We start from the raw sequence: 14,217 nt of genomic DNA on the forward strand, positions 1-14,217 counted from the left end.
CAACAATATGATATTATAGATTAGATCAATGTCGGAGTTAGGTTCAGTGAAGAATATTTATAATTTTGCTTGGGTCATGCACATTACTGTCAGCCAGATTTAGGACCATCAAATCTGAAATCTCGTGACTGTTGAATTTGAATGGCCGAGACCCAAATTTCGATCTAACAGCCCAAAAAGCTTTGCTTAATGCATAGAACAGGAGCAAAGTTTGAATATTTAGGATTAGTGTCAGAGTTAGCCTAGGATAGTTAGGGTTTGGACAAGATCAATGTAACATATTTGGACCTTACTTCGGCACAGTGCTGCACCTAGGATATTTGGGTTTATGATTAGTCATCATCCTAAAAGGCCAGTGCAACTCAACTATGTTATGATCCTATTTCTATTGGTGTCTATAAAATGTTTGAGATGTCAATAACAATGATTTTTTTTTTCCTTTTTTTGTTGAACCCAATAACAATGAATCTATAACCAAATGAGATAAATAATGACTAATGCAGATCCTACGCGTCAAGGTTGGGCATCCATCCTATGGTACCAGGTTGGTTTCCAAGTACCACGAGCAAGGCATCCAGTGGCCGACGGCATGGATGGAGGCCATGCAGCAATTTAAACTCAATAAAAATATTAACAAAGTCAAGTATATTCTAGGGAAGAGGGATCACCTTTGATTCTACATGCCCTTTTTGTACAACTAACCAAGAATCCTCTTTGGGTTGCGATTTCTTTGGTGGATTTATTTATTTTGCATTTGGAGTTGGAATCCTCTATCCACAAGGGTAGAAGATTGTGTCTTTGTCACATCCTTCAACCATATGTTCAAGAGGAGGTCTCACCTCCGGTCCATATTGTTAGTACTCATTAACCAAAAGTGAGCTCCCTTCCAAAATGCAGCTTTCCTAAGTTGGTGCATCTGGCGTCGTGGTGTTTGTGGTGCCCAGCTTTAGATGGATGCAACATTAATTCTATTAAATCTCAGTGCACAAAAGAGCATATGCAGATTATACCAACTTGAGTGAAATAAACTAGTTTTTCCATGGTATGAATTGAGCGATTCTTTTGTGAAGTAGAGATCTAATAATCCACGTGACATCCATCAAATACTACGTACAAAAGAAAGTAAAAGCCACCCAATCAATCACACATGAGACAACACTAAATCTTCGAAAAATTAGACCTTCCTAAAATGGATTGCTTCTTTTGTTTTTTTTTTTTTTTTCATAAGGGACAACCCCATTCTTATGTGAATCTGAAGTCATCGATCTATAAAAATATTAGGGTTCATATTGATTTCAACAAATTAATCGAATCCAAATCAAAACCAGCTCAAACACCTCTTCCCATAACACAAACCATTTATTATGGTTAAACTTATTTAATCTGCATTTCATCTTCAAAGTTGGGTAACGTCTAAAACTTTTTTGGTTTTGTAGAAGATACCATAAAAATAGAAAAAGAGTGATAAAATTTTAGGGTACGTTCATGTTGATTTCAACAAATTCATTGAATCCAAATCAAAACCAGCTCAAACACTTCTCCCCAGAAGACAAATCACTTGTTATAGTCAAACTTGATCAGCATTTCATCTTAAAAGTTAGGCAACATCTCAAACTTTTTTGGTTTTGTGGAAGATACGATTAAAATAGAAAAAAATGATAAATCATTTTTCATGTCAAATTGCACGCAATAATTGAAAAAAAAGAAGCATGGTTATCGTTAGCGTACATCAATTAGAGATTTAATTCACATGTTTATATTGATCACTATCAATACAACTAAAAATCCCTTTAAGGTCGGCAAAATAATGTATCATTTATTTCAGTTGAATTTGAAAAACAAGAAAAGTTTTTAAAATAATGAGAATTTTTTCGTAATGAGATATATTTGATAAAATCACGTTTACATTATTTTGAAAACAATTATTTATCTTTACTTTAAAATCTTTTGAAAATACAATTGCCACTATTAATTAAGGAGGGTTCCATCTCAGCATCCATTTACGGGTTTGGCCCCGATGACCATGGTTTGCCCTAAGCTCGAGCAAATATTGTTCAGGTTAAGGGCGGATTTGCGATTAATTTATATCTTGCCAACTGGTATCGATCCATCCCTGATTTTTTGCATTGTTCCTAAACAAAAAAAAAACAAAATTAACTTGCAAAGAGTTTGAGATCGGAAGGAATCATTGCCAAAATGTTACTTCTTGTCTTCTTGCATTTATTAAGGTAGGACCATGGCCAATCAAGGACATGACAAGGGCCAATGCATCCTGGCTAGATCCAATAGAGAATTATGGGTGGATTGGGATTGGCTTGTCCTTAAGGATTTAACCCTAGGAACAAGAATTTTACGCTATGAGTTAAGGTCAAGGCGAAATGGGCTTGGCTATGAGCATTTAGGGTTGGAAATGGGTTTTGAAAAGCTCAGGTCAGCCCATCCCTGTTGCAGCCCTAGTCGAATCTAGCTTCAAGGTTCCAAGTTCTTCTACCAAAAAAAAATGGTTTCTAGTCGCGAACCCTAGTTACTGTTATGTACGTAGCCATGACCAAAGCGTTGACCAATGAGAAACTGTGTAACAAGAATCAATAGTGATGATTTTCTAATCGTTATCTGATCACCTTCTTTTTAGTAGGTGATTTGAGCTTCCATCATATTCCAAGCATTCAATTTTGAGATTCTTACATTTTCTGTTCCATTATTGAATACAAACAAGTGTGCATTTTTGTTTATTGCTACACTGGGATAAACCCTAGCTGTGATACACACTTTTCCTCTATTACCAAAGCTCTCAACAATAGAATGATCAATCTGCAAAAGACAAAGTTTAAATATGATTACCCAAAATTGAAGGCTAAAAAGTTGGAAATGAAATGTTCTTTGAAGCTAACACCAACTTGAAATCTATTTTCCTCTCAAACCTTGAAAGTCTTTTGTCTGAATCATTTTAAATTGTTGATGAGAATGAGAAAATGCAAGTTTTCAAGACTTGATCAACTCACCAAGCACCTCAGTGAGAGTCCTTCATGAAGAGGATCCACAGCCAAAAAAGCCCCATAGGTGGTTTTATCCAGATCTTGCCCCATAGAGGACCTGTTTACAGCAAGTTAAGTAAGACCCTACAAACAAAGGCGCGTGATGGAGAAAAGAGGAGACTAACAGAAGCCAAAGTCCAGATAGAACAGGAAATCCATGAAACTGACCTGCTTTGGTCACTGCACATTAGCACTACAAATCTGTCTTCAGCTTTGAATACCCTGAAAAATATGGCTGTTTGTTCTTCAAAGCCTTTGGAAGTCAAAACTAACAACCCAAATGGCCCTAAGCTTCCTTTCACAGAAGACCCTTTTTCACTACAAAGCAGTTGTGGATCAGACCAACTTGGGTCCATGTTTTCAGCTTTTTCCAACATTGCCAATTCAAATGAAACCTCCACATCCGCCTTTTCAAAATCAAAAAGCAAGTGGGGGAAAAAAATTCTTAGACAGCCAGAAACAAAAGAAGAGAACTGACAGTGGCTGAGCCACAATAACCCAGCTAAGAGAGAATCTAGAAACATTATTGCATTCTTGTTTTTAGTGAGATTTAAACTATTGTTAAGTCTCCTTAGTATAAAGAATCACGTCTAGATTCTAAACCAACCAGCCATAACCTCATTCAAATTTCAAATCTAGAAAAACCAAAATACCCTGAATTTGTTTAATAAATATGATATAACTAAAATACTCACATATCTTATTATTATTATCAACCATATAGGAGGACGAAGGAAGAATCCCTTCATCCATCTTCTTCCTTCACCCTGCCGGAACTATGACTGGAAACCACCCCCAAAGGGTGAAGGGAATCACCACCGCCACACCCCAATAACCAAAGCCCTAGTCTTGCATTGATTGAAAACAAAATCTAAATAAGTCATGTGGAGCTATTCCACCTTTGGTTTCTCTTCTCTTGAATGGGTCGGGGAAGAAAGACACCCTTACTATGCTTTACAAACTCTGTATGTGGCGACAAAACAAAGAGAGGACCGTAAGTGCCGGAGCTGTGAAACTGCTTTTGGGGATGGTTTTGGAATAAGGGAGCGGTTTGACTGTCGTAATTTTTTACACTAAGGAGACCCAACAATAATTTGGTCATGTTAAGAGGACCCACACCTAAATATTTCAAGACTCTAAAAAAGGTTCCAATGCCCAAATAGTGCTTATATGAGTGTAATAGTGCTTATTTTTCGACTGAATCAATGTTCTGTTTCAGGTTGGTTGAAAATTTGAAATATCTCATTATGGGTTTCAAGTTATATCTCGAATGAATCAAAACTAGAAGAATTGAAAACAGATGATGCAACTCACCTGCGACGCAGTGATGCCCAGAACTTCAAGTACTGATGCTGCCTTCAGCTCTGTACTTTGCCAATCAATTGGGTTTTCATGTAACATCTCGATTTCTTCTACTGGCCATTGCATCAATTGCTTCCCAGTTTTGTCGAGCCAAAGATTTCTCGGAATTGCCTGTAGATGGAATCACAAAACTTTATTTCTTTCTCAATTCTAATCCACACAGACACACACGCTGCTTTTACCTACCTGGACTCCTGACCATCCTTTAAGGATATCATTTTGTTGGCTATCGGATTCGTTGATCCAACCCCATAGTATCCTTCTTTTGGTAGAATTGTCAAAGAATGTCTTCGAAGCATAAAATTTTCCATAATCATATCTCAGAGCTGAGCCATTGTCAAAGGAACCATTCTCTGCTGGAACAAACTTATCCTCTTTCAGATCATAATAACCAATTAGATAGCCATCATATGAACCCAAGCTCGCTTTAAGCACATGCTTAACATTTGGACCATTCACAGAAGTCTCAAAGCCAAATGTGCTGTTCACAGAGACCGGGAAGAAATCTGGGCACTCCCACATTCCTGAGTTATTGGATGAATGGAGTGGGTCTTGGGTTCTGACCCAGTGAAGGAAATCTTTACTCTTATAGAGAATTGCCTTTCCTTGTTGATGGGTCTTGCTTCCAATGATCGCTCTCCATCTCCCATCGGCACCTTTCCAAGCAGTGGTGGGATCCCTGAATGAGCTTGCATCGATCCCATCAATGGGAGTCATGACAGGATTTTTGGGTGGTTTGATCCATTCTTTAAGAAACTGGTCAGAGAGATTCTTCGGCACTGCTAAGTTCTGGAGTTGGCGATTTTGTGAGTCTACACCAGTGTAGAGAATGACTGGTTTGTCACCAGGGAGGATTGTAGCTGAACCAGACCAACAGCCATTAATATCAGACTCTATCGATGGTTTGATTGCAATTTCATGGTGAACCCAATTGATGAGATCAGTGGAAGTGGCGTGTGCCCAGACAATATTACCCCACACTGCTCCGTATGGGTTGTACTGGTAGAAGAGATGATAGATTCCCTTATAAATCAATGGTCCTGCAATAAAGGTGGGCATGAAACCATCATGGGTTAGTACTTGAGTTGCTCCAGCTGGATGTGAATTCAAGTGTGCATGCTAAGTGTTTGGGATTTTGATTCAGAGAGAGTTGACTAACCATTAGGATCTGTTTATCCAATCACATCAATAAGTCCATTCCACAACCACAGAAATGTCCACAACATAAACCCAAAGTTAGAATTAGAGTGTAAGAAGTTGAATTGAAGCTACTTTAGAGCTAAGGTCACAGAAGTGAAGTGATACCATTGATCCAGTTCTTAGCCGGTTGGAAGTGGTACCCAGTTTTGTAAGGCTGATGTGTTGCTATATGAGATTGAAGGTGCGAGAAAACCAGGTGAGAGGCTTCAACATGTGCTCCATAGCCAAAAAGAAGAGAACACAACCCAGTAAACCAGATAACAGTGATTGCCATGGCTTCCCCTGAACAGTAAAGGAAGCCAGCAAATGGAGAGGGGAAAAAGGCAGACTTGCTGTTGATCCTCTCACCTCTAACATGTGAAGTCAAATTCAGAGTGAGAACTCCAATTAAAAAAAGGAAACCCCAAAAACCCTAATACACAGATCCAAAGACTTTAACATTATCAAATAATACTATATCCATCACAATGAATTAACTTAAAAATCACAAATGCACAACTCTCAATTAAGAAACCTATTTCTTAAAATATGGGAAGAAACATATAAATAATAGCAACATATGAATACACGCAGCAAGTAATTGTTGTAATTCTGTCCCAAGATCAGGATAATAGAATAATAAAAATTATTATAAAATTCAAATAAGACAAAAAGGATAATGACCTAACTTAACATACACAACACACAAATAAAGAACCTAGAGTTCAGAAAACGTAAAAGATATAATATTATTCATCTAATTAAGTTTGCGATCCATTGGCTCCATTGGTAAAACCAATTTCTCATAATATTCAGTTAAAATTTTTTTTATTTTTTTAAAGGTAAATGAGTTCTTTTGTTTAAGACCCCATTATCTAAAGATACTAATTTCAAATAAATAAATAAATTTAAACTCGCAATCAGGGTTTTGCTGAGCTGGGTGCGCATACTGGGGAAGGTGAAGCCCATTTGAAAATCACATTATTGGGGGATGAAGTCATGAAACAACTATCTCCCAAAAACGATTTTTCTTAGTTGTTTCTCTCTTGTTCCTTGTATGTTTATTTCATGAAGCTCATCGAGAACACAAATCTACCCACTAAGACAGTGATGCTCCACATAGAATTAACTTAAAAAGTATTGTCTTACATACCCATATAGTGCCAACTGCCAAGTAAAGTGGACTTACTGACGACTGATGCTTGCTGCTGGCAGCATTTGAAACATGGTTTTCCCTCTTATTTTTAAATGGGTGGCATCCAATGAAAGGCCACCTTTTCTTTTCTGGGTTTTCGAAATTTAATGTCATTCATTCATTAACTTAAGAACAATAGTCATGTGTTAGGCTAAGAAAACACAGAAATCCCAAAATCCCATGTTACAAATGATTTGTTGTCTTTTGAAGCAGAGCATTAATAGCATAGTGTGAGATAGTGAGAAAACGGAAGTTAACAAGAGTAAAGATCTGAAATCTGTTACCCATGAGCATGTCTACTGAATTCAATCGATGAAGCAATCATATTGACATAAATGCAGAAAGCTGAAGAGGATTACTTTAATAACTAAAATGCCCATGATGTAAAAATATGTAAATCTAACATCTTATCATTCTTTTCTCTTTCCCTCTCTCAGATCAGGCTCTGCAACCATACTCTCTTTTTTACTTTGGTTGTTTTTTCCTACTTTTTAAGAGAAGGGAAAGGCGGATTGATTAGATTTATTTTGTTCAAAAAGATAAATAAAAATGTACATCGAGGAGAGCAAAATACAATAAAAAATGAAGTGACCTTTCTGGGTTAGGAAGGGAACAAAAGAAAAGACAGAAAGTGGGCCGTCAGAGTAATCTATTGAGCTGTTTTGTGCTATGGTATTGAAAGGGTAACCCATTCTTGTCCACATCTCTCTTTCTCTCTTCTCTCTCTCTCTCTCTCTCTCTCTCTCTCTCCATTCATCGAGAAATTTTCTTTCTGGTTCTTCAGTACTTCTGTTTGATCTATTAGGAAGGGCCTCCGGTTTAATTGTTCTTATTACGGATTGACAGTATTTTCTGCAATGGGCAAGTAAGGTTGCTGTTGAAAAATGAAGAAGAATAATATGATGAGCAGCTGGAAGGGTTTGGTGCAGTTCCACTTAGCTTTCTTTTCTCTTTAAACTTCCTGTTATTTATTTCCTGTAGTAAGCAGTGTTTCTTGGCCAGAAGCAAATCATCAGCAAACCACCAAAGGTAGATGGGTTCTGCTTTGGGCTAATTGATAAATCGAAACCATAGTTTAAGCTTGGTTTTTACCATCTTATCGTGTATTAGCCTTTCTAGAATTGGTGTTTGCCAGATCTAAGAGTATCTGGAGAAGTGTAAATTAAGATCTGGAGCTGATGAAGGTAGCATAGTAGTTCAGTCCCCACCCTCCAAACCCTAAGACAAATCAGATACAAGATGATGATGATGAAGGGCTTGATGTTACAACACCACCCAGTTGTGGAGGAGAATATGTCTAATTTAACTTCTGCTTCAGGAGAAGCAAGTGTTTCTTCTGGCAACAGGACTGAGACTGGCACCATGTACACAGAACAGTCCTTCGCTTCAGCAAACCAAACTCCAGTGGTGAAGAAGAAGAAGAAGAGAAACCTTCCAGGCAACCCAGGTCTCATATGAATTTCTGAAGTCCAGCTATCAATTGGTGGTTATTATTATTGTTTAAATAGTTTGATTAGTACTGCAATTTTATTTTATTTTTCTTGGTGTTGAATCAGACCCAGATGCAGAAGTGATAGCTTTATCTCCTAAAAGTCTTATGGCTACCAATCGGTTCATCTGTGAGGTTTGCAACAAAGGATTTCAGAGGGATCAGAACCTTCAACTGCACAGGAGAGGACATAATCTTCCATGGAAATTAAAACAAAGAACGAGCAAAGAGGTAAGGAAGAGGGTATATGTATGCCCAGAACCTACATGTGTGCATCATGACCCTACAAGAGCTCTTGGAGACCTCACGGGTATCAAGAAGCACTTCTGCAGAAAGCATGGGGAGAAGAAGTGGAAATGTGAGAAGTGTTCAAAGCATTACGCAGTTCAAGCAGATTGGAAAGCTCACTCCAAGACTTGTGGTACAAGAGAATACAGATGTGACTGTGGAACCCTTTTCTCAAGGTCAGAATAGAACAACTTGATTTCAACCAAAATGAAAAATATATAGCAACCATATCAATCCATATTGCCATTGTTTACCTAAAAATGACTCTACGCAATACAGTAATTCAAAGTTCCATACCTATATCTGCATTGAGTAATTCAATATATAAACTTTCCCATGCTCTCATTTTCTGTGCCTGGTAGAGATGAGGAAACATAACAATCTCAGATTTAAGAAGAGACTTGGAAATCTGACCCTCTATTTTTAAGTTAATTAATCATATTAATCAGCATTTCCTGTTTCTATCTCTCCCTTCCTCCCCGGGTTGTGTGTTGATTCAATGAGAGAGAGAGAGACTGTGTGTGTGCGTGTGTGTGTTTTTTTAGCCCTGTTGCTAGCTGTTAGAACTTTTAATGTTAATCTACCATGCATTTTGTCCACTGGAAAAAGAAAAGAAAAGAAAATAGCCTGCAAATAGAAAGTGAAAGGAACAAAACAGAGCCAGAATGCTTTTTCGCAGTTTTATCTCTCTCTGATGGTTCCTTTTTTTCTTGGCTGTTTGTGTTGGGTTGTTGCAGAAGAGATAGTTTTATCACTCACAGAGCTTTTTGTGATGCTTTATCAGAAGAGAGTGCAAGAGCTATTACAGCAAACCCATTTCTCTCATCTCAATCTAGCACTTCAGCATCACATATAAACCTACAACCTCAGTTGAATGGTCATGTTCTTCAAGCACTCTCCCTTAAAAGAGAGCAACAACATCAACCCCAATATTTCAATATCAAGCCAGAGATACCTCCATGGTTGGCTTGTTCATCAGCCTTAGGAGCTGGCCCAGGTCCACCTCCACCCATTGAAAACCGTAACCCTAACCCTAGCCCAAGTCCTCCTTTCTCCCATTACCATTCCTCTTCACACATGTCAGCTACAGCATTGCTACAGAGTGCGGCTCAAATGGGCTCAACAATGAGCAGATCTTCATCTTCAGACATGTTTATACCCCACCAAGCTCACATGTCTGCCAACATTGGTTTGTCTTCACGAGAAGAGATGGAAAATGGGTTTATTCATGAACTGGGTTCTTTCAGGGATAAACCTGGTGTTGATTCTGATCTTATGGACCACATGTCTGCAACTGCAAATGCAGGAACGTCAGCTCCTTCTCTACTTCAAGACATGATGCTTTCGTTCTCTTCTGCAAGTGGGGTAAACAGATCTTCCTTTGGAGATGGCTTTGGTGGGATGTCGAGTTCAAACAGAAATATAATTCTGCATCAGCATGAAGCTCTCTCAAACTCCAAGACATCATCAACTACCCATCAAGGTAGACTTGATGAAGGAGGTGGAGGTGGACGTGGTGGTGGTGGTAATGGGGGTGATGACTTGACCAGAGATTTCTTGGGTCTTAGAGCTTTCTCACACACAGACATTCTCAACATAGTTGGCCTTGATCACTGCATGAGTTCTTCTGCATACGATCAGCAAACCCAGATTAAAAACGATGGCAAGGTCAGCCTTTAAAATTTACTTGGGTGTTGTTTTAGTTACCATTCCTTCTTCAATTTTGTTTTCCTTTCCCCTTGTATTTCCATTCATGTTTGTGTTTAATTAATCTTTCCTAGCTCCATTACATTTCTTCTCTCTTTGGTCTTATTCCAAATGGAGTGACCTCTTATAAAGCTAGTATTTATGCTTCCTAGTCTTCAATCTCTGTGTGGCTATATATCTTATTCTTCCATTTCTTGGTTGCGTCAATATTTGTTTTTCATCAATAGAATAAGAAAACCACCAACGAAAGCCCTAATAGTCTCCATCCTTGGTGGTAGTAGGCTTTGGTACGCCTAGTGCTGTTACCTACTTTAAATAGCCGTGCTGATCATATAATTTCATCAATTATTTGCTTTCTTTTTGTGTGTAACTGTACTAGCCAACAATGATCCTTGTGCACATAGCAAGGATCAGGACCACATTCCACATGGCTCTCAAGCTCGTCAATTTGATGGTCATCTATTTAAGTATTTAATTAAATATTTTTGAGTATTTTCGGTTAAGTCGATAAAACTTATTTTTCATAGTATGAGATTAAGAGTTCAAATCTTACCTAAAAAAATATTAAGAGTTTAAATTTGCTTGAAATTAAGGGCAAAGCTTTTTAAATTATATATAAAAATATTTCTAAAGATATAGTCGAGGCACACGTAAACTGACCCAGATGGACATCAAATCTACAGAAAAATATGAATATTTTTGTAATATAGTATACAAGCTGCTTCTATCGATGATGCAATTAATGATCTACACGGTGCTTTTGTATGGGTATCTTCCACACAAAGCAATAAGAGTAAAAGATCTTAAACTAAACTTTTTGAAGTCTTTCAAACGAGCACCCAATTTTTGTAGTTTCAAAACCGGAGCAAGCTTCATCGGCTTTGATGAGTGAGGCCCTAGCACTCCGATCCGGGCTTCTTTACACAGTGGCCAAGGCTATGGATCAAGTAGTGGTGAAATCGGATTGCGAGGTGCTGATCAAGTTCATCACTACAGGATCTTAACCCTATTTTTAGCTGACATTATATATCTTAGTTCTTCACTGGAGGAATGTTCTTTCTCTTATGTTCCTAGGATGGTCAATTTTGTTGCAGACCACCTAGCAAGAAGGGCCTTGTCAGTTTCGACTACGTCTCAATGGCCTTTATTCACTCCTTAGTTACAGTCTTTGTGCAATTCTATAGCCTCGACTCAGTCGATTCAATAAAGTGGATTAGCTTAATTTCTTTCAAATATAAGGGGTACAGGTGTGGAACAAATATAAAAGCTAATCCAAAGAAACTATTTAAATTTGTAAAAGATTGAATGTATAGGTTTGATGTTATAAAGTTGAGGATATACAGTTGGGTAGGGCTTGGTGCTCAAAACATAGGATACTCACATAAAAGATTCTTGAAATGCGACACATGAGCAAATAAAATTACCATTGGCCAGAGATGCTCCTTTGAGTCCTTTGGTCGATGCAATTGGGATTCAATCCCGAGGAGGATCATTAGTTATATTCCAATCTATAAAGTGTTATGTTCTCTATGCAACTTTTTTTCCGGTAAGATGTCCAAGCAAAGCAAATAATGTCTTTCATTCACACCATTCAGGCTTTTTATTTAATCCCATAATAAGGTCATGATTCAGACTTTATATTTAATGTATGTATAGTGAAAAATACTTTATTTAATGGATGGGAGTGTCTATATCTATAACATATTCCCCTGCAACAATAGAGGGGACACATGAAATTATGTGAGGTTAGGCAATTCAGATCCTCTCCATTCACGCGGGTTGTCTCCTATCTTTCTACCTTTACAGTTGGGCTGACATAGGCCTGCCTGTGTATTATGCGTAAGCCAAGTGTGCCGGTAAAGACATGAAAAAATGGGCAGCCTGGGTTGGGAGAATTTGTCGTCAAGGCTAGACTGATTAGGGATGAGAAGAGAGACCTGAGATAGTTTACAATGAAATGAGTGCATAAATTTTTTTTGTTTTAGTTGTGTCATTTATATTCAATTATTGTAATATTCTTAATATAATGGATTTGCTATGCATTTATTTTTTTGGAATTAATTAAAGTTCCTTTTTTTGCTTTGTTTTGTATTACGAACGTACAAATCTGTTTCGTCATAGTCAATTTTCGGCCGCTGCCATTGATGCGAGTTGTAGTGCGCGCGGGCATGCCAAAGTCCTGAGGACTTAAAGAAAACACAACATGTACATTCGACCTCTAGGCAAATATTGAATTAATTCACTAGCTCCACATATTGAGGACTTTGAAGGCAATAGAAAGTTGTAGAGTCATTTAAGGGTGGACTTGAACCCATTCTAAACTAATTGAAGAAACATGAATGTTACTATTAATACACATACAGTGTTGGGCTCTCTTGTATCCCAAGTGAAAGTGACCATTCGTTTTAACCTTCCAATACACAGTGAGGCATGGAAGTGAATCAAGTCTTAATTGAAATAACAACATAACACACCTAGAAGTGCAAACATCCAATCTCCGTTGTGTTATTTCAAGTTTTCTTTCTAACATCAATTGCTATCTATGGTTGCTTATGAGGAACGTAACTCAGTTTTGAAAACGATTTCCAGTCGCCCATTAATTACACAGTAGCTAGCAAAACAGAAATATAGACTCAGAACGGGTCTTGTACGTACTTCCTTGGTGGCACATCCAGAGCTTCATTTGATGTCTTATTAATGGAGTCACTGTTTCTGCAAATGAAACGAATTGTTCAACCCCAAGTCTTCCTCCCTCTCGTAGGTTGTGGGTTGTGTGTTCTCTTTCAAGCTAGTGTCACCTTCTATTTCGTGTTCTCTGTGTTGGTCTCATCTATGCCCCCAGTTAGACGTGTGAAGGTCGATCTATGGAAGAATGGTTCTTCAATCAGTAAAAGCAAGGGTTGGAAGTTGTCACCTTCCAGTGGGTGACGTATAACAACTGGGTCGTTTCCTTTCAAATTAATGTCGTCAATTTGGAGACCAACATCTCTTTCTCAAATTATAGGAATTCTTCAATGGAGGAGTGGATGGATTGACCACATTTAATGATCTTAGCTGCAAATTTAGGAATAATTCAATAGTTTGGTCGGTGAGTTGACATAGATCAATGGTGTTGGAATTTCTTCTACTTCTCCCTCGATTAGTTCAGTAGATATAGGATTATTTACAACCACAAATCAAGGGTCTCAACGTATAGAGAGCATACTTTGAACTGATCAACACCTCCAAAATGGTACAAGTGCAGAGTTTTCAGGATAAACTGTGGTTCTTACATTAGGACTAGGGGTGTGAGTTGGGCTCTAATCACATACCCTAAGTTCAAATCCAAATTTTGGTCCTAGATTAGGGTTGTAGCTAGATCAAGATTGAATATTTGATTTGATTCAATGTATTAATCCTACTCTCATGGGTTGCAATGACGAGGGAGAGTGGGGGTTACTTGCAGACAGAGAGAGCTTTACGGTCGTCGGAGTCGGAGTCAGAGAATGTTGTGATGAAAGCAATCATGAATGTTGTTTGTAGAAGCTTCTTCGTGAAAACATAGAGCAAATGGGAGGAAAAGGCATACGAGGGCATTTTAGTAATTTGACAAGCAGAGGGTATTTTAGTAAATTGACCTATAAAAATTTAAAAACTAACCATCAAAACTTTGAAATTTAACTGTGAATAATTTGAAATTTTTCAAAAAGTGAAAAGACTCCAACGTAAGTAGTGAGTAGTCAAGAATTTAACTCCAACTTAAGTAGGCGCTATTAAAAAAACTCTTGAATGTTGGATTTGGCTCAACCTAATAGAATATCTTTTTTAGTATTAAGACTGATACTTCTTAGTGAAGAGATTGTGGGTTCGACCGTTACAGACAACATATGTAATACCCTGTCGGACTATCCCGTATATATAAAAAACTTATGCTTGAAAGAAAAAACAATGTGAAATTATTGAATTTGATTGAATATTTTGGT

At 37.7% G+C, this 14,217-nt stretch overlaps 2 protein-coding genes across 2 annotated transcripts; one reads left to right on the forward strand and one right to left on the reverse strand.

Moving 5' to 3' along the window:
- Positions 1-2,282: 2,282 nt before the first annotated feature.
- Positions 2,283-6,006, reverse strand: LOC149021598 (beta-fructofuranosidase, insoluble isoenzyme CWINV1-like). The gene is made up of 7 exons (XM_089149827.1): positions 5,703-6,006; positions 5,557-5,565; positions 4,584-5,437; positions 4,350-4,508; positions 3,204-3,442; positions 3,003-3,093; positions 2,283-2,811 (listed from the first exon to the last, which is right to left on the reverse strand). Exons 1-7 carry the CDS (start codon positions 5,869-5,871, stop codon positions 2,629-2,631), a joined length of 1,704 nt encoding a protein of 567 aa, XP_089005953.1. The 5' UTR covers positions 5,872-6,006; the 3' UTR covers positions 2,283-2,628.
- Positions 6,007-7,494: 1,488 nt separating this feature from the next.
- IDD7 (indeterminate(ID)-domain 7) lies at positions 7,495-11,814 on the forward strand. The gene is made up of 3 exons (XM_089149828.1): positions 7,495-8,218; positions 8,328-8,724; positions 9,286-11,814. Exons 1-3 carry the CDS (start codon positions 8,011-8,013, stop codon positions 10,226-10,228), a joined length of 1,548 nt encoding a protein of 515 aa, XP_089005954.1. The 5' UTR covers positions 7,495-8,010; the 3' UTR covers positions 10,229-11,814.
- Positions 11,815-14,217: the final 2,403 nt, after the last annotated feature.

The sequence above is a fragment of the Hakea prostrata genome, chromosome 3, assembly GCF_041222555.1.
Source record: "Hakea prostrata isolate BN-2017 chromosome 3, UWA_Hpros_2, whole genome shotgun sequence".
Classification (NCBI taxonomy): Eukaryota; Viridiplantae; Streptophyta; class Magnoliopsida; order Proteales; family Proteaceae; genus Hakea; species Hakea prostrata.